Raw genomic sequence first — 23,030 nt, 5'->3', positions numbered from 1 at the left:
GAATGAAAAGCCATAAGAAAAAAAAAGTTTGATAAAGAATAAGAGTGAGGAGAAATGATCGAGAAGCTAGCTCGTAGCAAATTTTGACAAAAGAAGAGGAAGAAGGAATACAAGATTGTAGAAAGCAAAAGAACAATTCCCTCCCAGTTTATGCTATAGAAACATTCCCACGTTGACTAACCGCCACATCGTGGAAACTCACGGTAACTTTTGTATTGGAAAAAAAGTAAGTGGCAGGTGGACCCTGACGCACAACGGCTCGGTGGAAGAAATAAAGAAAGAAACAACTTGAACATGCAACTGTCCGTATTTTTATCTTCCATCTAGTCATCATCGTCAAATCCGTTGTTTTTACCCTCGCTGGTTAAGTTTCTCATACGGATGCTCTCACCCTGAGTCGATGATGTCGAGTTGCCGCTGGAGAAAGCGTGGGCACCTTGGTGGCCTGGTTGAGGCATCTCTAGGAATTCGCGGAGTTTTTCCTGGAAAAAGAACAAGGGAGTAAACAGGTCAGTTTTATACCTCTTCCAGTTTCAGTCCAGGCCTTATTTTAGCTTACCTTTCCGACCTCTAACGCTTGCCGTCCTGTAGCACCCCCGACAGTCAAAATAGGGCCCCATAGATTCAGTGTATGGGCTGCATATGCGCCAACCGCAGCAAGCAAAAGCATCATGAAGTATAATGGGTTTCGGATGACCGCCCAGAATTCATTCCACCCCAGAATGACCAACAAGCCATAGAACCACACAGGGATCTGAGAAACGCTGGAGATGGTTCCTCTCTTGGCGTCCACGAAAGCCTGGTCAGCCTGACGGTTGAAGCTCTCGGTCAATGATGTTATTCTGCCAGGTGTCAGGATTGTGAAAGTCTTCGTTGACGTTGGAGAAGCAACATCTTCTTCTTCGTCTTCTTCAGCAGCAACGCCAACTTCCTCCTCAACGCCTTCTGGAGCGTCCCCAATGAAAGTTGCCAAAGGTGGCTTGGTTGAGTCTTCGAGTTGGAAGGTTGCTAGGTTGGGTATCAACTTCATCACGGTCTCCTTGCTCTTTGCGAATGTGCCCTCGATGTCTTCGCCGGCCTTCCAGACTCTTGGGACACCCTGATCATCGTATCGGAAATCCTTGTCGAAATAGCCCATCAAGCGAGTAATCAAACTTTGCTCCTTCGTCTCTTCGTCCAAAATCATCCTTAGCACCTTCCAGGCACGCTTCTTCAATTTATAAACGGCCTGTTCGTTCTCTTCGGAAGTAGCATTCAACGCTGTCGATCTTTGGGTGAAGAGCGAGATCTGGTCGGTAACTCCGGTAGTAAAAAGGTTCCAGATGCGTGGGTACAAAGATGGCGAGATGGTTTTGAACATATATGCGACGCCGTCATCCTCAGAAGTGAACTTGGTCCTCAAACTCTTCTCCATACGGGCTAACAATCGAGTCATTTCTTCACCACGCAAACGGGTGGCGCCTTCGTCGAGCTCCTTCTCAACTGCGTGAAGTTCGTCAGTATAACTGAAAGCGCCCTCCAAGCTACAGGATTCGGCCTCAGTGGTAAAGTCCGCAAGAACAGTGGCCCGAGTCTCAGTGACAAGAGACGCAAAGTCCGCACCGGACCGTTTGATGCCCTTCTGAATAGTATCGGCAAACACAGCGATGGCATTCTTGTGCGCTGCAGTAAGCTGGGCAACGTAGAGAACCTTCAACCTAGCCTGCAGCTTTTTCTCAAGATCCTCGAGTTTTCGTTTATACACAACTTTATGGTAACGCCCCGCTTCTTCTTTGAACTTGATGAGTGAGGTATCTAAGGCAGTCTTCATGGCTGGCCCAAGGTCTGATTGCACGATCTTTTGGCTCAACGCTGCTTCAAATGGGGTGACCACTTCATCGAACAGCTCAACGCAAACCACTGAGATCTCGTCACAGCGGTACTGGGCAAGGAGCTCTTGTTGTGTCGGAAGATCAAGATCCTTGTTTTCGGTAATCATTCGCCAAATATTACCAGCATAATGTGGGAGACCATCAGCAGGGATACGGCGGTGGTAGGCGGGGAGGAAAACACCAGTCTTGGAGGTATCCAAAACGCCATCCGCAGAGTAGTTGGCATTCGTTGGGCTTTCTTCACGGAAACGGAGCTTCAACCTTTGAGTCTCCAGTTTGAACTGGTCTGGCTGGAGGAGTTTATGTGGGAGGGTAGCGAAAGTGAAGTCGAAGAAATCGCTAATTGTCGATGTTTCAAGGCCGGGCGGTTTGGAGAGACCGTGCCAGATATTATTCAAGTCAGCAAGTAGCGTATTCTTGAGATTTTCGAGTGGAGTATGGCCGATGTGGTCACGGATGACAAAGAACAACAGAGATCGGTGGACTGTAGACTTGTCCTTTTGGAAGAGTTGAAGGTTGACCTCGAAGACAGTTTTCAGCAGGCCCATATTTGCACCCTGGTACAAACCGACTTGATGTTCCCAGATATTTACGATCAGGACTTCGGAAGTGGCAATGGCGAATAAAGCGGACTTTCGCTCAAAATCCTGATCTTCACCTCGTTCTCTACCATCCGTTCCCTCTACATCCATAACCAGGATGTTCTTCCCTAGGTGAGGCTCGTCGGGATTCGAAGAAGCATTTGGATCCGTTGCCAGTGACATCCAAATACCCTTGGTTGTCTGTTGCCGTCTTGACTCTGACATAACCGGGAATGCCGTATTGAAGAGATGGTTCAAAAGTGTCGATTTTCCTGTTGACTGCGAACCGAAGACGGAAATTAAATGATAAGAAAACCCAGCCTGTAGGACATTTGTGCTAGTGAGGTACTCCGGCATGGTCGAACTGTGGAAATGTGAGCTACGACAACTTTCCCAGAGCTAAAGAAGGTCGGATAGAGGGCAAAAGGACGCACGTAAACTCTTTGTTCTCGTCAATAACTTGAATCCCATGGCCGAATTCTCCTTCATAGTCGTCGCCATTAGTGGCCGACCCATTCACACCATTTGTAGCCATGTTCGTGCTGAAAAGCTCTGCAGCTTAGAGGCGGGGGGTTGGTGGGGTGATCAGATTGTGTCGATGCTAACGAGAGTGCTTTGAAGCTATATCAGCTACGGTAATCCACAAAACCCGGGCAAATTGGTGCTACCTCGGTCTGAACCCGAAATATAACTGGGAAAGAATTTTGTGGGTTGGAATATTCAGGAGAGACGGTCTATATGCCTGGACCAAAGAGATTATCTGTTGAGTTGATGCTGGCAGGCAAAGGACACTGGAACTGGGTGGGATGGAAGCGCTGGATGGAACAAAGGGAGGTCAGGAGAGAGCTAAGAGGCCGTCCATGTGCCTGTTTTGGCGAAGCGTTGAGAATGGCAACCTGTCGTCACAAGCAAGGAATAAGCAATTACCGGCTAACGTTGGCCTCGGAGTAACTACAACAATACCAACACACCGCGCATACGTCTGACAGCAACTTCGGCTGCTATCCCTGTCGAGATCAGGTTATATACGTTATCCGTGCTGATCTGATCGTTAATTGCGATTGAGGGGCGATATCCCATAATTTCTAAGAAAAGTGATATCAACAATCGACTGTCACTTTTGCGGACCTGGAAACTGATGAGATGTGTGATATAGGTGCAGACTTATATATATATGTTACATATTGCATTGTCGGCACCGAAATGACATATACCGTCTGATGGTCGCGCACGAGGCATGGCACTCAAGACATATACATCCATCTCCCACCTATTCTTAGGTATATCTGGTAGCGGGGTACTTAAATTCCCGGGGCAGCATCCGACTAGACTTATTCATACATGCACCCGCGTCGATACTAATGCGCTAACTCATATTCGCAGGCCAACTATGTGGCGACTGACTTGGACAAGCTTAATAGATCCAAGCTGACAAAATCTACCCAATGGTTCAATTCGCTCTCGTCTTTTAGTCGACGGAACGATTAAGTTCTAAGACAGTTGTGGCCGGGGATTCCGCTGTACAAAGCCAAGCGGGAGGGGAGTTAAATCCTATAAGTGCATAGATACAACTATAACTGAAAATATGTCTGGTAAATAAGTAATGAATTAGGTATATGTACAAGAAATTGTAAGTTCCGAAAAAAATCGTTTCGAAATCTGAAAGGCACCCAATGCACTCGAATATTACGGGGAATAACCAGGCAAAAACTTATGCTGCTGTCTGGGCCTGCGAGCCAGCCTGTCCTTGCCACCATTCTACCTTCTCTGCCATTCTTTGCCCAAGCAAATACATCCTCGTCTTCAGGGCCTCGTTTGACTTCTCCAATGCTGCAATCTTAGTATCCTTTTCCTTAACTTGGGATTCTACCTTACTCAACTGCGTCCCGAGGCGCGCTTTGGCCACCATGGATTGCTTCAACTTTTCTTTCAATGCATCTTTCTCGTCATTCGCTGTCTGCAAGAACTTTTCCATGCTGATCTCTGTCTCTTTCATTCTTTCCATCGCACTTCTTGTTTCTGCCAGTTGGTCGATCTTCGGTTGTGCCTCCTCTAGCAATCGTTTGACTTTATCGCATTCCGAAGTGAGATTTGCTAGTTTGATCTTGGTTGCCGTTAACTCCTTTAGGGTTGATGCCTTAGCAGCATTCAGTGTCTGAATCTGTTGCCTAAACTCTTCCCTATCGGCATTGGCCTCCACAAGCTCCCCTTGAAGCTTTCTTCGTTTTGTATCGAGATCTACCATCTGGGGCATCAATTCCTTGTTCTGGGCATCAAGTGCCGATAATTGGCCCATAAGCTCTGATTTCTGCTGCTCATACTCTGTACGAGCTGAATCGTTTGCAAGAGTAAGTCGGTTCCTCTCCGACGAATTATCTGCTCGAAGGCGTTCCTTTTCTGCTGCATGGTCTGCCCGGAGGCGTTCCATTTCTATCGCATTTGCTGATTTATACCTGTTTACCTCATCGTTATGTGCAACCTCCATCGCCTGGATATTTGCCAAATTATCTGTTTTCTCCCTCTCAATATCTCCTTTCATACGCGATATAGCCTCTGTTTTATCCGCTTCAAGTCTCTGTGAATATGTCTGCCAATCATGTATTGTTTGCTTCATATTGTTCGCCGTAGTCGCGAGTTCGTTGAACTGTCTTTCCTTTTCAGCGATGACGGTGGAGTGAGCTTGAGCCGAGTTCTGGAGCTTGTCAATTAGCCCTTGGCGATCTTGGGCTGTCTTTTCTACGTAAATGTCGATATTGGCCTTATAAGCCTCCCATTCGCTGATGCGGTCTAGAGAGTTGGTATGTAGTCTATCAAGGTCTGCTAGGCGAGCACGAAGGTCGGCTAAATCTGATAGAAGTGCCGTATGCTCTGCGTTTGAGAGGAAAACTCCGTCCGTCATTTTAGGCTGGGCGTCGCTTGGGTTACTTTAAGGGTTCCTGTTAGTGAGATCGAAGGTAAGTTGTGGTTATGGTAGGGATACGTACGAAAATACCGAGTCATTTCGATTAGTACCCGTGTCGGAGGGAGTGGCTAGAACTGGGTGCAAAGCCATGCCCTCGGGAAGGAGGACCTTGCTGGCTTCTCTCTTATCTTCCGCAGCTTGTAACTCTTCATCATTGGATGGGCTTGTAACATCGAGCTCCTGACGTTCAAAGCTCGGGTTTCCGGATGGCGGTTCAGGGAAAGTCGGTATAGTCTCCAACTCGGCCACAAATGGGGCGGGTCCACCGTAGTAGCCCGTCAGGTCGGGTACAAAGTTATCCCAGGAGGCACTGCGCTGTGACCCTGTGGCTGACGGTGGTTCTGGGAAGTTGCTTAGGCTTTCATTACGGAAATGTGAACCCGAGCCAGCAGGGCTGACAACGGGATCCCTATCCGATTGGGGAGGGAAAGAAGATACGTTGGAGAATCCTGTGGATGCTTGGGCACCAGAGGGTGGTGGGGGAGGGGGAGGGGGAGGGGGGAGGGGGGACAGGAAGACTTGGTAAGCTAGGGTTCGGCGATGTGCGTCCTGATATTGAGCGTTTATGTTTGATGAATGCGCTCGGTGGTGGCATCCCTCTACTTGGGTTTCGTTGAAGCTTAGGAGGGGCTGCTGGGGGTGGCGGCGGCGGCGGCGGCGGGCGAACTGGGCTAGTAGGTTCGGGATGTTCACGATATGATACAGGGGTCTCTGAACGGAATGGATTGGCTAGCGGCCCCAACGGGGCAACCATGACCGGCTGGTATGAAGGGCCAGGCATGGATACAGGTAGTTGAGGCAAGGGACCAGCTGGAGGGGGCCTGGGGGGCAGAGCGGGGGGAGTAACGTAAACCGATGGGCTAGGGGGGACCATTAACGAACTTCGAGCAGAGCCAGGAGAAAATCCAGATGAGGGACCCAATGCAATTGGGGAAACTCTCATCGAAGAGCCGCCTACGGGAGAGCGACTGCGGGGTGAACTCATAGAAGATGGTACATCGGGTGGTGGATATGAAGGAGACGGGGGAGCGTTTGGCGCCTCGACGCTCGTAACATTGATGGGAACAATGCTACCGATACTTGCGGGGACGCTTTCCGTGCTTTGTCCTGCGGAAACTATAGATCCCGCAGGCTTGAGTCTCGGCTTCGGCTTCGGCTTGGGGGCCGACATTGCAGAATGTGACATTGGAGTCATGGCTGCCATCCATGGTTGAAGCTGTGGTTGTTGGCTTTGAGCGGCCAATCTTGCACGATATCCTTCCTTTTTTTTCGAATCTGTCGTAGATGTGCTATCCACAGTCTCTGCTATGCTTGGTCTTCTGTTCCTAGCCGGCACAATTCCGCCATCTGTTTCTTGAGTCGGACCCTCATTCGAATTCCGACCTTGAGCCTCATTGTCTTCGATAACCGCAAGGCTGTTGACTTTTGCGTTGTTTTTGTTGTCTTTTTCCTCCCCGTTCACCTTGGACGACTTTCGACGGAGAAAGAGCTTCATTGTGGACCGGTTTCTCGTGGAATAACGTAGTTCCGAGTCTGATAGGCCCTCAAAAAATATTCTCAAGGTAAAGATTTGCGCTTATAACAATCGGTAAGCTAGAATCCCGTTAAGGGGTATTCATAGCGGCGAAAGGAGTTCAAAAATTCGTATTATATGGCGGGGAAGCGGAAATGTGGAATGCATACAGCCGTAATTCGTTGTACGACAGCCTTCTCGTTCAGCTTGCCTGTTGGGGGACCGGTTGAAGGTGTGATATCGTCGGAATTAAGCCAATGTGGTCGCAAGCCAGGTGCCTCTCTCCTTTTTTATGCTTTCGCGTCCTTCGTTCTTACTGACTTTACAACCGCTCCAAAGAATATATTTTGGGGGAGTATTCTGAAAGATATCTCTTCGATCGAGGTCATTCGTTCTAAACTTGATATGGCGAATACACGTTGTGTGCATATAAGTTGTTCCAGCCAAATGATGCGACACGCCGCCTCTAAATGAGGGCTATCCAGATCCTTGGAATTGTGAGCAAGGATTAAGGGATAACCCGCCGCCTGGAGGTTCTTGGTCCGGGTCTCAAGACCTCCTGGAAAACTAGAACAGTGGCGAACGACCTTGCTCACAATCTTAAACTGACCACGTTTTGCCAACCGCTTGACTGTAAATAGAGATGGAATCGCTGATGCGAGTTTTTCGTACATACTGTGATGCCTTCGCCCGAACTGCCTCGTCTGCTAATCTGGTAGCAGCTCCCAAGCCGCGCCACCATGGACGTGAGCCTGCTGGTGGAGCACATGGATGAATCTGAAAGACACTATTTGTTTTGGACCCGATCTCCCTGCTATTCTTCAGGCTGATGTGACGCCCCTAGCACTATTTTGAGCCGCACTTAGGACTTTTCGGTGCCCAGGAGGCCTTCCAAACAAGGCTTCCAAAAACCGTGCAGGTAGTTGGACTCGAAGACTCACAAGACCTGCATTCCAGCGATTGGCTGTCTAGGCGTCCATCAACGGCCCCATTTTGGAGACCCCCCATCCAAATGCTGCGGGTGCTTAGCCTAGCAGCATTTTCTTGGAGGCTATGTTGTCGGCAACTCGATCATGACAAATTTGGGCTGTCGCTAGCGTGCCGTCGGAATAAACAGGGAATGTGGAGGGAATGCCCATGTATGTTTGGTGCGATAGCAGCTGCTTCAGCCAAGCTTCGTTACGGGAGCATTGAACCAAGGAGACAGTAAAACAAATAAAGACCTCCACAACCCACTGAACAATTGGAGCCTCTGTCGCGATTGCATTGCATACGTAGTCGCTTTTTTTTTTTTGTATTCCCTGCTACAGACGATTAGTACTAGCACCCACGATCATCGGCCGAATGATATTAATATTAACACCGACATTACCTCTGAGAATAATACGGACAAGGGCAAGGAACGAATAGTTGGCGGATTGTGGTCCGATCCCAACACGCCGATTTAACTTGCAGAATTAGTGAAGGAGCTGAACTTTGGGAACGAGGCTTCACGATTTCATATAAAACCGGGGCGTTGAATTCAGCAGCGTCCCTAGTTGCATGAAGGCACACGGTGTGCACCGACGAGGTGGTGGAAACATGTTCCTTCTTTACCCCAAAACTGGCCCGAGGTGTGTTAATATCCCTCTCCCCTGTTCTGCTCTGTTCTGTTGTGTCCCGCCGTCCCCGTTCTGAATTACTTCTACTTCTCTTCTCCTTCTCCTTCTCCTTCTCCTATCACTATCACCGTATCTTTACCGAGATACTCCGCCTTCAAATTAAAGCGGATGACCTTAACCATATATATCTGCATACCACCAGAGCATTTTAATACTTGTTTGTGAATTCAAAAGTCACGATTTCTAACCTTCTTGCTGGGAATTAAAAAAGATTGAACCGCCCAGCCGGTACGAGTTCAAGTTCAGCCTCAGGTTCCAAGTCTAATGCAACGAAAAACACCAAAACCAGTCTTGACGACTATAGTTGGGCTCTAGACGTCGGTGGGGACGATAAGGCTACTCCTCAATCAAAATTAAGACCCTTTAAACTTAATAGGTAGCTTTTCTCAATTCATTAACATCTAGAATGCCAATTAATCCTTTTTTCCTTTGATATTCATTAGATCAGAGCTCGATCCTGAGAACAATCCTTGGAAGTTCGAAACCACCACCAAGGGAACCAATGAAACCACCGTAGATAAAAAAGATAACCTTGAAGATCAAAAAGATAATACCGACCTCAAAGGCAAAAAGAAAATGGCACCCTTCGTCTTTTTTAAGAAATCCGCTGCAGCACCTATAGGCCCAAAACCTAAATATGCCGACCCCGCCAAGGCCGCAATCATAAAGACATTAGAAGAAAATGCGACATACGATAGTCTATGGACACTATGCTGGGAGGTCAACCTATCGTTTATGACCAGCGCCTCTGTAAACCGGAGTCGTTGCATCAAATGTAATACGGCACTCGCCGACTCAGAAGGAAAATTCCACAGCGGCTTTGCGTCCACAGCGACATATGCCGACTGCGGGCATAATTCACGAGGAGGCTTCTGCGTATGCAAGAAGTGCGATGAGGATTTAGTATTCGACATTACAACTGTTGGGGTTCCTTGTTTTGAGAAAGGATGTAAAGAGGAATTAAAGGTTGACCGGACCATCGTTTCTGAAAAGTTGGCGAATGAAAGATCTGGTCTATTAGATGAGTAAGGCTTCTCCCATCCAGCTCTACCTTTCATTCTATATCACCGATGATTAACTCTTTACCTAGCTATTTCACTCTATTAAATGCTTATCACGCCGATACATTTGAATGTGCTATCTGTCTTTCTGAAGTAGATAGGCGGTACCAGCCAAAGGGTAAAATCGCCCCGGGCTGCAAACACGCCGAGTCATCATGCTGCTTGGAATGTCTCAAATCCATGATTGACTCTGCTGTCCGCAACGCCATGTGGGGAGACCTCAAATGTCCCGAACTCGACTGTCAGGCAGGGCTCGACTCTGCAGCTGTGAAGAGATACGCCTCCGAAGCAGCTTATGCGAAGTAAATTACCATGGCTCCCCTTCCAATAAAAATAATCTTAGCTAATGATCTATCTTTTTATTTTAGATGGGAAAAGTTTCAATTGATGAAAGCTCTTGAAGGCGATGAAGAATTTCGCTGGTGTCCTGGCGAGAACTTCACATGCGGTCATGGCCAACTCCACCCAGAACGTGATTCGCAACCCCGTATCATCTGCTCCGAATGCGACACCCACCACTGTTACACTTGCCGCGTGATCTGGCATAGAGGCGAAACCTGTGCAGAATATCAAGCCAACCTAGCGACCTCTCAGTCCGAAGCACTTATCCTTAAAACTACCAAAAGATGCCCAGCCCGTGGTTGTGGCATCCCAATTGAGAAGCGAGAAGCATGTTTGGAAGTTTCTCACAGAGGTGGATGTGGCACAAACTTTTGTTGGGATTGCAAAGCAATCGTGGGTAACGATATTCCGCATAGCGAACGTGTTGCAAATCGACACTTTAGCACTTGCAAGGCCATGGAAGTGCGACACTGCGACGGCGTAGTATTCGTCGACAAGCCGCCGAGGGATGGAAACGAAAAGTATAGGGACGGTTGGGCAGAAGACCCGAATTACGAGCGAAACGATAGGAGAGATGGTGAACATATGTATTGCAGAAGCCCAACCTGTACCAGACCAAGGTGCAAGGAGGTTACAAGTGGTAATACCCCAGCTGCTGCAACCATAGAGATTACGCGCATTGCTTTGGCCGTTTGAAGTCTCCAAGTTGAATGTTTGATGGTTTTGCATTCCTCCTTCTTGATGAGTATTTTTGGGTATGGTGGTTATTACATTGGGATACATGGTTATGTCGCATATAAGTTCTCGGGGCGTCGAGTTTTTGAGTTTAAATCATACCAGCACACTCAGCATGAGACTGACTGTCAGTATATTTTTCATTATCTGATTCCGTCTGGCGGTTTAATATCTTCGCGCCTTCTGTTGCTTTTTTTTTTTTTTTGCGGATATATTCTTGGACATCCTTCTATTTTCAGATGGTTTGAAAGAGGAGGCTAACAATGCCTCCTTTTCTCTGTACATAGGCGTTTCGGGTACTCAACGAAAAATAATAGCGATACCACCTCCGGGTAATTTGAATACTGCGTTTCCAACTCGAAGGAATGCCATTAGAGATCGTGGTTTAAACCCGAATCGGCCTCCAGTCCGTGATCGAATCCAGTTCCGCCAGCGCAACCAAGCCGCTGCTGACAGCGGAGCGTTACGACGTCGATATCAAGCTGTCGGCTTACTGATTCTTTTGGTGGTTCTTTATCCTTTTATCGCACAACGTTTTGGCGCTGTCGGAGTAATGGTTGCGACGATCTTTTATGCTATATGGACTGCAAGGAGTCTCTAATTTTGCGAATTATATAGAGAGGAAGGGTCCAGATAAAACACAGGTCCTTGGTATTTTTGCAGCTTATGATTTCATAACATGTTGATATAATTTAGCGGGCGTCTGCAGCACATTCTTGCTACCTGTTTTATATTGTCTCGTTCCTAGGCCCGAAGGCTTTTTATATGCACTCCGACTTTCGGCTCCACTATAGGTGCATGCATAACATCGAATTTGATCGATCTGTCGGCATGGGCCAGCCACTATTGGTTGATTCGCCACTTCCAGTGCTCTTAAGATTTAGAATAATGCTACTCCACACACTCTCTCAGTTCATTACAGTCTTAATTCCGACTCTAGCACCAACATGCAGTTGCGAAGTTAAGTTTTTTTTTTTTTGGTTTTTCGAGACTAAATTTCTCAAACATGAAATTATCAAAATATAGAAACCAGCCCGACGAGGCGCTCCAGCGGCGCATAACCGTATTACCTGAATTTGAACTTATTGAGAAAGTCATCCGCCTGCCGCCTGCGCAGATGGCTGGGCTAGTACTTCTGGAGGCTGGCCCTTTCCACTAGCATACGGAATATGCTCTTTCCACGGGCCAGATCCACAGAAGGCTTTTCTACCAAAAGGAGATAGTCCGAAGCGCATGTACCTACATGTACCTTATTTGATCGTCGGTCGAGTTAAGGCGCCAAGTACGCGTACGAAGATGCGACCACGTCTGGGTATCGCATAAGTATAGAATCGATATGTCCACATATGCATTTGTTGCATTTTTGTGTAGCCAACGCGGATTTCTTCGACTTCCGGGCCAGGACAGGTGGATCAAAAAAAAACGGTTGTCAGGGACGTTCTACCTTAACCTGAGAGAAAGTGTACCAGGCACCAGTCCCCGTCAACATTTTCTCTATTGGCTCTGGTTCCGACGCTGAACTCACCATGCATACGATCCCAGGGTCTCGCGCCTCCCACGTGACTCCGTATGCCCAAAGTGGTATCTAGAGTAGAATAGCTCCGTCTCGCAACGGAAACTGCACGCACGGCATGTATGTCTCTTACAAAGTCTATCGCGTTCACTTTGATGAAATGAAACAACTTAGGAGAGCGCAGCTGTGTGATCCTTTTTGTTTATTCTAGTGGCTGGCTAAAGCGAAAAGAAGCGAAACATTAACAATAGATACAAATTTACACGTAGTATAAGATGTAGCTGGAGGTACATGAGGCAGAATAAGGAAGGATTGTTAACGTGTACTTATTCATGTATCTTTTTTATTCTTAAGGCTTTATCCACCCAGAAGGCCCCCTCGGTTGAAGTTGCGAGTCAGCCAATAGCCTATCATCATATCGTCCGGCTTTCCGTCCCATAATTTTTAATACTTCCTGCACTCGTCACTCGTCCACAAGAAAACGAATTTATAAAACGTTAAACCCCCACCGAACGAGCTTATATCCAACCAATAATGCAGCTATTGAAATCACTGCTTTGCTTCAAGGCGCAGCCGCCTGCAGATGCGTCGGGAACCACAGAGCCTCAATATAACGAGAGGGTTAGTATCCTCGATTTCCTCCGAGTTGGCCGAAACAGACCCATATTTAACTTGCGAATTTGGGACCCCCCGCAGCCCGTACCTAGATCCCTTCGAGCCAGCGTATTCACAAAACGCTCTCCACCGTCACAAATAGACCCTATTGAAACAATTCCTGAACAGCTTGTACCACCTGCACCTACACCTTCGAGAGTGTCAGAAAAGGACCACAACGTCGATCGAAATGAGACTTATGTTCTTGCACATCCATTTGTTGGGACAAGTGAAGAAGAGCTATTAGTGTTTAATCTTGGAGATTGCCATCTTCTCGATGTAAATCATCCAGATTATCTCACAATATCGCTCTTGGATAATCGAAATCTTGCAGAACTTGAAATCAGTATAAGTCGATATAGCCGAAAGGTCACATTCAATCAGCAAAATCCAAACGAAACATGGAAGAGAGAACATTCTTTCCAATTAGAAGACCTGTTTGTAGACGGACAAGTCAATGAGATTCAGATATGGACTGAGCGGAGGTTAACAAGTGATCATTACGTCTGGTACGAGTATATCGTACGAACACCACGACAAGTTGTGGCAACAGAGATAATGTGCTTTTCGAGAAGTCCCAAAGTTCGGTTCTTACAGATATTCGAAAAGTCAGATCCTCCGATGTTGAGGCAATCTCATATTGAGGTTTCACATTATAACCATCTCGAGGAATGACAACGAAGGGCGTCCAGTTCGTTTAGTAGTATTGACCGCCCCAGTAGGAAACGCAGGTGGATTTGCTTTTAAAATTACGTGCTGGACATCTTTTTCCCCTCTTTTCACTTTCTAATCCTTAATGATTGACGAGTAATGATGTTGGATACCACGTTGTTCGTCATATTTCTGTACAATACATATATAGTCACTTTTTTCTTGGGGGTTAATTCTACTTTTCTTAAGTTGTCCATCAGATCCAGTAGTGATATGGGCAAATAAAATCCGGCTTTTGGGCGGTTGAGCAGGCCCGCGCGGGTGCCAACCGAAACCTAAATTTGCCTCTACCCCGCTTTTCTAAGAGTTATCTGGATCCTGCATTTAGAGTGCATCTAGAGAAATTCTAGTACCTTATTTATGTATTCCCTCTTTAAAACCCTAGGCGAATTAGCTTGCAGAAGCCCATCCACCAACCTTCGGAGGGATACCAGACAACCCAAAAATGCAACAAAATGCATTCTCGAGCTCAAGGCAATACTTCGGGCAGTAATATCTAAACCTCTACTATTCCTACTAACACGCTTCCATATATATATCTCATAAAAATGTTCACAAAATTTACAATCGCTCTCCCAATACTGCCAACAAATAGGGATACCCGAGATCCGGATCCTTCTTCGTACTGACGACATTACCCTCCATCTTCAAAGGACGGGTGGCACCCAGCAAAGTTGCGCTGTTCGTCACCATCTTGTCTAACTCGTATGCAAATTCTCTGACACTACCCCCATCAATCCGAACGTCGATTTGTACCCCATAGGCGAATAAAAATCGACAGGGACGAACAATGGGCGCTGTGAACCGGATTGGTGCGTCGGCGCGGAGTCGAGGAAAATATTTTTTGAAGTCCGGCTTGTCCCTTTGGTTTGTCAACCTAGTCCTTGTAATGCTACGGCTCAATAACGGCTCTAACTCACCAATCCCCTCGATTAATACTGAATGTCTGTAAATTAGTCGCCGAAATGACAATCTCCTCCACCTGCGGAGTTAAAGTCTGTGTTTCTGTTTGAAGCGATAGAATCGTATCTTTAGGAAAGATATCCTCATCTCGCCCTTTCTCAATGTTTGGAAACCCGAGTGTGGTCCAGTCAATATTGACAGTCGGGAGGTCATCAAGCGAAAAGGTGAAAATAGGTTTTAGGTTGGGGTTACTACGATACTCCTCGCTCCAGAGACTAACCGTCTCGACGTAGTCGGCATTCAAACCATACTTCGGTTTGTAGAATAAATCCCCAGGTGACCTAGAAGTTGAATTCTTCCCAGACCGAGCTTCTTCGAGGCGCTCTGCCCAGCTCTGGGATGAACTCGTACAGGGCATGTTAAGGTTGCTACACAACTGAGTTACTCGTTTTTGGTCTGAACTAGTCTCGAGATTTCATTCCCTGACATCCTAAGCGGAGGTTCTCTTACCCAGGAATAGGCTTCAAGTATTCTTTAGCCAAGCTTACTTTGGCTAAAAGATCACAAATTTCCTGTACGCCCGGGCCGTAGTACTCTGTTCGGGCATGGTTATAGAGTTGTGTGATCTCGTTGAGGTTTTGTTGGCTGATACGATATGTAGCGTTTTCTTCAAGCCATATTGTAAGATTCCGTAGCTCTGGAGGTAGGTCCTCCCCTGCGCCTGTTGCCTGAAGCACCACTTGCTTGTATGTCGCTATTGCATCTACCTTAGCTTTATCAACTGCTTTAGCTGCAGTTTTCAATTGGCCGAATAGATGTAGCATATTGTTACGTGCCGCTGGGTTTGGCTCCTACGAAGTAAAATGTTTGCCTTTAACTTCATATATCATGGGGGACGGCACAGCATACCACGGAGCCATTATCAGATGCATAACTTAGATATCTGTCGACTCCCCAATTTCGTTAACTGGCTTTCTCTCCTGTGATACGAAAGCAAGGGTGGAAAGGAACCCGCATACCCGTTATAAAAGTCAAAATAGCTCCCACCATCGTGGTCCCAAACAGGGTAATCCGTTGGAAGCAAACCGTCCGCATATTGCCATAGCTGATAGTTCATCAATGGTACAGGATCAGGTTGTTCAACAACGATACCGGGGTAAAATGGCGGTGTGATGTAGAGAGCCATCTGAGAACCCGTCATGCCCATATCCGGGGCGGCTATATTTGCTAGGGTTCGGGCGTAGGCGAAGAGAAGTGCGGAGTTTCCATTGAATGGGTCTCCTGGCTTCTGTTTGGGCTTTGTTTCAAGGCTAACATGGTCCAAGTTACACAGGCATTGTTCCTTCTGAACGAGGGCACCCATTCTCGACATGGCTGCAATGTCGGTGGCTCCTGGGAATGTAGTAAAGCCTAGAACTGTGGGATTTGAAGGGATCCCATTTATTGACTACAGTATGTCATACTTAGCAAATTTTAATCTAAAAGTGATCCGACCAAAGGAAATGTCCAAACACGTACTGACAAAGTGTCCGATCCGAGCACCGATGGCAGAAACAAAAAAGCGGGGAGTATCGTAGCAAATCGCACGCGCAGATTACCCCGCAGCGAACGTCTCAATATTTGATCGCATTCGGGCAGGTCAATTTCCACGTCATATTGGCAGACTGGAATACAGGTTTTTCTAAAAGCACTTTCGAATTCGGCTTGGTGCATTGCGCGTTAAGTCCGTGCTGCCCTCCTCGTTTGATAGATGGTTCGTTGTAGATACCGAATGCGAATTGGAGCGGTGGAAGGTATTTAGATGTCCGAGGTGATATATGCTGCATCTTGCAGGTCTTCAAATACTCAGAATTTGGGTTCGTTTAGACTGCCCAATCTGAAATACCGACCCTTAATCAAGTTTATATTCCGTGGGACTCGATGCATATGGCCTGGTATCGATTCTCACGTTGAACTTATGCAATATGCCGTCCCACAGTGAGGATAAAATCCGCATCAGGCTTAACTTTCTAAAATCTGCACACACTGACCTAGATCATCGATCAACTGCATATGCATAAGGCACCACCCGCTGCCGGCCGTTGTATGATCCACTCAGAAATAACACACCTGAAGGTGGACCAATCACGATATCGATCAGATCGCTTAGACAGATCCAAAAAACAAAAAAGGCGTTCAGCTGGAAACTCAAGCGGCATCGGAAGAATGTTCATGCATGCAAGCTGCAATAGATGGAATGTGCGAACTGCACACTTTCCTCCCGTTCGACGTCTCGCCTCTTGATAGTCTCCCCGGATTGCCTAACTCGCCAAAATTTGGGGGTGGAGCACGTACATTAATTAGCATTAGTGGTTGGCATGTAACACAGTTTTCGTGCAATGCATTAACGATATCACAGCTTACGAATAGTCGCAGTCACGATGCAGCCCCGTCATACTCCGATACACAAAATACCGAGCTTCGACTGATTACCCCGCTTGTTCAATTGATCAACGGACCTTGTTCATGCGTTCTTTGCTCATTGGTGGGCAGGGCCTACACGCTTGATAAACGAATCTAGTAACATTAGGAATGGTTTTTCAGGTATCTCCACGGGAAACCAAGGTTAACCTTTTGGTTGAAGGTGCCATTCTTAGCGGTATACTAGCTGCCTCCTGAAGGATTAAATCGCAGGCTATTTTCAATGGCGACAGCAGCCTCCATAATGGCCGTTCAACTGTTGAAGTTTATAAAAGGACACCCCCCCTCGAGATTTGAGTTTTGATATTTACCTTACAGCATCAAGCCGCTTGAAAACTTGAGCCTATTTACGAGTACTCATCGAGTTTCCTTCCTTCCTTCAAATATCTTTTTTTTGGACATTATTCTACAATGTCATTCGTGCCAAAGGTTTTCAGCCGTGTCATGGGAACGCCAAAGGAAGAGCCAAAGCTCTCTCCTGACCAAGAAGCCTTTTGGAAGGCCTATACCTTCACCCTTCAAGAAGAGGTCATGCCAGAGCCAAACCCGGAGCAGATTTTCTTTCCTGCTCTCCAGAGCACCGTGGGAGTACTAGCCGGCGACAATGTACCTCCAGAGGTTACAAACTACGGTATATACAAATGGGGGGATGGTGTCATGTCCCCTAGCCAGCCGTTGTATCTTGGCGGAGGGTCGGGAAGCTATATTCGCAATCTGCAGCAGTGAGTAGTTCATTCAAAATCCGTAGCCTGTTATGACAGTATTATTCTAATTAACTTTTTATGTGCGAATTTTAGATATGTGAGCTACGTAGACGTTGTAAGTCGAGATATGCATCTACCTAATATACAACCGCCAAATAAAATAGAAAAGACTATTTTAACTCATATATTTGGCTTTCTTAGGGCTCCGATCCTTCCCCCGGCAAATATGATGCATATATTCAGGCCGTGAAGCAAGCTACACAAGCCAACGAAGATTACCTGGCAGCACTCAAACAAGCTCTTGAACTATATAAGGAGATGCCTGGTTCTTACACCACAATTGACGAATGGGCGGAGGCCAATTACCCCTCCTTCAACGAGGCAAAGGCAGCCATGCAGTCGGCTGTTGGCAACGAAGCAGACCTTCGTCTCCAAGTTTACGGCCCAGAGGCTGCACCCAAGAATGATGCCCTTGGAAACATCGGCCTGGCTCTTGCAACTACCTCTGAACCTCAGTATGAAGATAACCTTGCATTAAATTCTGTTTACGTATTCACAAACTGTTGACTAACGCAGAGAATCTGCAACAGTTTTAATATGCCCACCACAGCCGACAATGTCCAACTTGACAGAGAACAATCCCTCGCAGCTGCTAGAGGTAAAAAAGTGGATTTCCCGCCACATGCCAATATTTTCTCTCCATCCTATTCGATCGTAGGTAATTACAAAGACCAGATAGGAACCTGGGCCGCGGAGATGTCGGCCAACAAACTCGAGCCAAAGACTATTGAGCTCGAAGTTGAGAAGTTTATTAAGGCAGACTGGGAAGAAAAGGGATTCAATAACGTATCCGGTGATGGCCTTGTCGGGTTTTTCATCGGGGCTTGGGGGAACTACAATCGCAAAGATGAATTTGACAAAACATTCAACTCCATGACTGCCAATGACTATCAAGCCACCCTAGAAATCTACGGGCAGGAAATATTCCCACTACAACCAGGACAGTGGTAAGACTATCATCTTTCTCAGCTTTACCAGAAGCTTCTTCTAATACAACATACTAGGGACATACCCGACGTTGTGCATGTTTTCCCCAAACTCGAAGAGGGTGCCCCGAAGGATATGATGGATTTTATCCAACCTAAGTCTGTAGTTGTCGCCTATACTATCGGCATGAAGGTCCAATTCAAAGACCAATTTGCAACGGATTTCAATTCCCACTTTAAGTCTATTACAAAACAAGAGGGCGGATTTGTTATCTTTGGAATTGATATTGCTCTGGGTGGCGAAAGTACTAAGGAGACCGAGAAGACCACGCATAAGGCGACTTATGATGAATCAAGCGGAGTACTTAATGTCCTTCCTAATAACGACGGGCGTGCCATTCTCTTAGGTATGGTTGGGCAGAGATCGGGTGGGCAGGGATCGGGTAGCTCTAAGCCCCCACCTCGTAGATTCAATCAATTTTAAGTAGGCTTGCGCTTGACTATGGCCATTCCGCTTTTGGCGCAAGGCTTTGGGTTTACGCGCGGTTATTTCTACTCACACAATTTGTCTTTAAGCTCGTTGGAATTCGAAAACAATATGTCTATCTGATCAATCTACTTGATCCTAGCCCCCACATATATAAAAGTATTGTGTTCTGGAGAAGGTGTTTAGATATATAATACCAGACCAGTTCTAGACCTACAATACGAGACTAGTTCTAGACTTGATTTCTACTACCTAAATTAGGACTCGGCTTCCCTTGCTCCACCTCGAAAATCTCCATACTCTTCGGTTTCTCTTCAACCTTGATCCCATCAATATAATTACCCTGAACAATACCAGGATCGATTATCCTTCCTTCACCGTAATACTCACCGCCCTCTTCTATATCCTCCAAGCTATCCTTCATTTCCTTTTCTTCCCCATTATCATAAAGCTGTGGAACATTACCAGCATTTGATCCCTCCCCATAGAATCTAGCAAGCCTCCTTTCCCAGTTATCATCCTGATCGTTCCCAAATCGATCCTGCCATGTAATCCGATCTTCCGAGTCCCCTTTTCGCCCACCATCCTGCTCCTTCTCCTCTTCGAAAGTCTCTTCAAGCCCATGAATATGCATCCTATCACCTCCCATAACACTTGCCAGCCCCCTTTCCAACCCATATTTAACAGTCTCCTTCGCATTCGATACTTTATTAGAGATAGACTTCGTAATTCCTCCAAAGAAATTCTTGACTGCCTCCTTTGGCGCAAACCCCTTTTTGGGCTTCCTCTGTGCGGCTAATATTTCTCGATTTAATTCGTAGATGCGTTGAGGGCTGGAAATTCGGAATATAACCTCTGGGGAGTTGGCATCTGGAGAAGGGTTCGATTCGCTTCGGAAAATTGATTTCCTACCGGCATTCTCTTTGCCGGCATATACATCGCCGGCATCGGTTTGGACAAGGTCGACTATAGAAAGTGGTTTTCTATTAGTAGTTTAAATCATAAAGAGGGTCGTAGTATACCTCCTTACTCTGTAGACCTAGTTCATTCTGATCGAGAAGATCGTTGGAACCACCCACAAACTTCAAAACATCTCCAATAACAGGTTCCTCCGGTATCTCAGACCCATATCTCCGAGGCTCGAACCTAAAAACTCGTAAGAAACAGAAATACGAATAAACAGAAGGAATACTGCAAGCAAAATAACTTACAAAGCAATAATATCGTCCCCGACGGCTCCAACTTGATAGGTCAGCGCCACATTTAGATTCTTCTCCGTCATTATCATGGGCTTTAGCCTTCTATTCCCGATTTCTTCTTCGCGTTCGTCCCGAGCTTTAGGTTTATCACCCCCCAAAGCATACCTCCCAAGGTCCGGATCAACATCTTCATGTAACTGAAAATGTGGATCCCCCTTGGTGGCTTCACAACTTGTAGAGACGATATCGATCGCCCAAAGGGTTAATTCGTATTTTCCTTGTGCAGGGCGGGTGCTATGGCACACTAGGGTCCGTAGGGGTAAGTAATTAATTCTCCATTGGGAATGATACTAATTAGGAATTACTTACACTGCCAGGGACCTAAATCAGGAAAGCTTACGGGTACCACTTCGACATAAAACGCCGAAGTAATCGTTCCGAATAAAGATACGAATAATAAAGCGATCATTTTGTATTTGATATCTACGCCTATAACCAATTCGAATTTCACCACCACCAAGCTGAAGAGAGCATGGGTGTAGCCACGCAGCCACGATGCAATAAATTAAACGTGGAGGCCATGTGCTCCGCGAGAATTGAGTCCATTAATTGTACGTAACTGGACTGTTCTTATGGAGAGGTTTTTCTACTCTCGTAGATGTTTGTTCTTGTATTCTCTCAAACATGCTTATTGTAATACGATAATACTTATAAGAGCAGAAGTACCGACTATGACTTCGGTCACGCGAATGCGAGATATCGACACGGGCTTCATAAACTTGGCTCTATCGGAATGCAATGGAAGACAACGTTCCATTGCCACGATTTAGATATCAAAATACCCTGTGTATCTCGGCTGGCTAAATTCATTCGGCATCGGCTGAGTGGCTCAAATACATACGGTGGTATGATATATTGTCGCAACATCCACCCGCCCGTTAGAAACTGTCCGAGTAGTCGCCGGCTTATCGCGTCCTGTTATATTATAGAAGTCATTATACTTTGAAAAGATTAAAATCTGATAGGTCGATTGTGTAAAGGAGAGTATTCATATTATACAAGTTGAGAATAAGCAAAAAATCAAACACCAGCCATAGATAGTGAACTCAGAGCAAAAGAACTATCATGAAAGCACAAAAGCAGTGAATTAAAACCCATTAAAAAAAGCCCAATCTATCGGTAATGCTTTTGTTGTAATCCCATTGCTTCCCTCCCTAGCCAAAGTCAAACCGGAGCCAGCTCATCGGAGTTTTAGGCTCCAGTCCTTTGTTCGTATCTCTTCGGTTAATAACATATACATATTGGTCGAAGAAGCTGCTTTTACTGAGCCTCCTGCTTCTGGCTTTCCAGAGCTCTAGCAGCCTCCTTTCTCCTCCTAATCCTCTCCTCCTCATCCTTGACCATATCCATCCACAAATCCTGCCCCTCGTACTGTTCATGATGTACCTTCTTCTCAATCATCTTCTGGCCGGTTGGATCAGATGGATCAGGTACCATGATGATGTCTCGTCTCTTCCCACTCCTAGCATCTGAAATCTCGAAAGCAGCGGAGGCGAGCAAGACCATCAAAGTGAGGCCCTGAGCGTAGACACGAGCCTGCACCAATTTCTGCGCACGAGTCAGATACTTGTCACGGTATACTAGTGCCAAACTTCCGGCCATTGAGGCAATCCATGAGGCTCCGACGATTTTATATCTGTTCTCACGACCCCAGTCCATCATTTTCTCTTGCTGGGACATGTTAGCCCTGTTTTGGGCTAGAATTGCAGCCGTACGGTCTTGGTATGTGATATTGGCTTTTAGACGGTTGATCTCGAATTGTCGGCTAGTGTTTTCGGCAGTGACAATTAAAGCGAATGTAGCACTAGAGGTGACGAAGAAGGCCTTGAGTGGGAGAGTAAGGTTGCGGAAGAAGGGATATCGGTGGTTCAGCAAGAAGGCAGAGGCGAGACCGATTCCGAGGCCATAGGCGCCGCCCTTGAGGCCGCCCTTGACGGTGGCAGCGTAATGAGCTAGATATATCTGTTAGCATGGATTCGATGACGGCGATACACAGATATAGTAAAGGGCCAAAGCATACCATCTTCCTCTTCTTTTGTTAAGATCTTCATGGTGGGGTATTTTTTGAGGGGTGTTTGTTTGTTCTGATAAAAGAGTGGATGAAGTTGAACTGAATGAATAGAATTCGAAAGCAGAAATGCTTTTCTGGGCAATAATCGAAAGCAAGAAGCAAGTAAATTATAGCGACACGAGAGTGATGAACCTCACGACCAAGCCAGAAATGACTTAGTATTTATACCGTTTTCCAATCAGCGAAGGTATTAATAGCTCTCCCTTTAACTTATCCAATTCGAACAGACAAGAATTCTCTGCAGCCGGAAATGTCCGACAAAGCACCGAAGAATTATGTAACGTCCTGTCGGAAGAGCCTTGCGTCAGACCACACTCGACAAAACCTTGCCCAAAGGGGTCTAGTCTTGTCTCCCACGCTTTCACCCACACAAAAGGCCGGGCTTGGATTTTTGGCCATTCCTTCTAGAACATTGCCGTTTTGGGGCCCCAGAAAATCCTGATCGGGTGAGCCGGAGAGACTTGACTCCATGCAGGATGACATCTTGTCTGTGTGCAGTCGTGCACTCCCGTGGAGAATCGATGCGACCGTGCATACTAGTGGTCATCCAGACCGG

At 46.5% G+C, this 23,030-nt stretch overlaps 8 protein-coding genes across 8 annotated transcripts; 3 read left to right on the top strand and 5 right to left on the bottom strand.

The window, feature by feature from the left end:
- Window positions 1–323: 323 nt before the first annotated feature.
- On the bottom strand, window positions 324–2,987 carry AOL_s00169g40 (uncharacterized protein; the record flags this gene model as incomplete). Its single annotated transcript, XM_011127397.1, has 3 exons — window positions 324–482; window positions 560–2,816; window positions 2,887–2,987. 3 exons carry the CDS (start codon window positions 2,985–2,987, stop codon window positions 324–326), a joined length of 2,517 nt encoding a protein of 838 aa, XP_011125699.1.
- Window positions 2,988–4,163: 1,176 nt separating this feature from the next.
- AOL_s00169g39 (uncharacterized protein) lies at window positions 4,164–6,909 on the bottom strand (the record flags this gene model as incomplete). Its single annotated transcript, XM_011127396.1, has 3 exons — window positions 4,164–5,376; window positions 5,437–5,941; window positions 6,018–6,909. 3 exons carry the CDS (start codon window positions 6,907–6,909, stop codon window positions 4,164–4,166), a joined length of 2,610 nt encoding a protein of 869 aa, XP_011125698.1.
- Window positions 6,910–9,164: 2,255 nt separating this feature from the next.
- AOL_s00169g38 (uncharacterized protein) lies at window positions 9,165–10,687 on the top strand (the record flags this gene model as incomplete). Its single annotated transcript, XM_011127395.1, has 3 exons — window positions 9,165–9,613; window positions 9,679–9,951; window positions 10,018–10,687. 3 exons carry the CDS (start codon window positions 9,165–9,167, stop codon window positions 10,685–10,687), a joined length of 1,392 nt encoding a protein of 463 aa, XP_011125697.1.
- A 2,086-nt stretch (window positions 10,688–12,773) lies between these two features.
- On the top strand, window positions 12,774–13,568 carry AOL_s00169g37 (uncharacterized protein; the record flags this gene model as incomplete). The annotated part of the gene is made up of 1 exon (XM_011127394.1): window positions 12,774–13,568. One exon carries the CDS (start codon window positions 12,774–12,776, stop codon window positions 13,566–13,568), a length of 795 nt encoding a protein of 264 aa, XP_011125696.1.
- Window positions 13,569–14,165: 597 nt separating this feature from the next.
- Window positions 14,166–15,879, bottom strand: AOL_s00169g36 (uncharacterized protein; the record flags this gene model as incomplete). Its single annotated transcript, XM_011127393.1, has 5 exons — window positions 14,166–14,466; window positions 14,525–14,935; window positions 15,018–15,358; window positions 15,417–15,450; window positions 15,527–15,879. 5 exons carry the CDS (start codon window positions 15,877–15,879, stop codon window positions 14,166–14,168), a joined length of 1,440 nt encoding a protein of 479 aa, XP_011125695.1.
- Window positions 15,880–17,378: 1,499 nt separating this feature from the next.
- AOL_s00169g35 (uncharacterized protein) lies at window positions 17,379–19,141 on the top strand (the record flags this gene model as incomplete). The annotated part of the gene is made up of 5 exons (XM_011127392.1): window positions 17,379–17,689; window positions 17,765–17,786; window positions 17,873–18,186; window positions 18,262–18,678; window positions 18,736–19,141. The coding sequence occupies 5 exons, from the start codon at window positions 17,379–17,381 to the stop codon at window positions 19,139–19,141; spliced, it is 1,470 nt and encodes a 489-aa protein (XP_011125694.1).
- A 235-nt stretch (window positions 19,142–19,376) lies between these two features.
- On the bottom strand, window positions 19,377–20,812 carry AOL_s00169g34 (uncharacterized protein; the record flags this gene model as incomplete). The annotated part of the gene is made up of 4 exons (XM_011127391.1): window positions 19,377–20,110; window positions 20,175–20,290; window positions 20,356–20,647; window positions 20,713–20,812. 4 exons carry the CDS (start codon window positions 20,810–20,812, stop codon window positions 19,377–19,379), a joined length of 1,242 nt encoding a protein of 413 aa, XP_011125693.1.
- An 851-nt stretch (window positions 20,813–21,663) lies between these two features.
- On the bottom strand, window positions 21,664–22,454 carry AOL_s00169g33 (uncharacterized protein; the record flags this gene model as incomplete). The annotated part of the gene is made up of 2 exons (XM_011127390.1): window positions 21,664–22,355; window positions 22,424–22,454. 2 exons carry the CDS (start codon window positions 22,452–22,454, stop codon window positions 21,664–21,666), a joined length of 723 nt encoding a protein of 240 aa, XP_011125692.1.
- Between the last annotated feature and the right edge of the window lie 576 nt (window positions 22,455–23,030).

This window comes from Orbilia oligospora, assembly GCF_000225545.1.
Source record: "Orbilia oligospora ATCC 24927 unplaced genomic scaffold scaffold00169, whole genome shotgun sequence".
NCBI classification, from domain to species: Eukaryota; Fungi; Ascomycota; class Orbiliomycetes; order Orbiliales; family Orbiliaceae; genus Orbilia; species Orbilia oligospora.
This window is presented reverse-complemented; position numbering and strand designations above follow the sequence as displayed.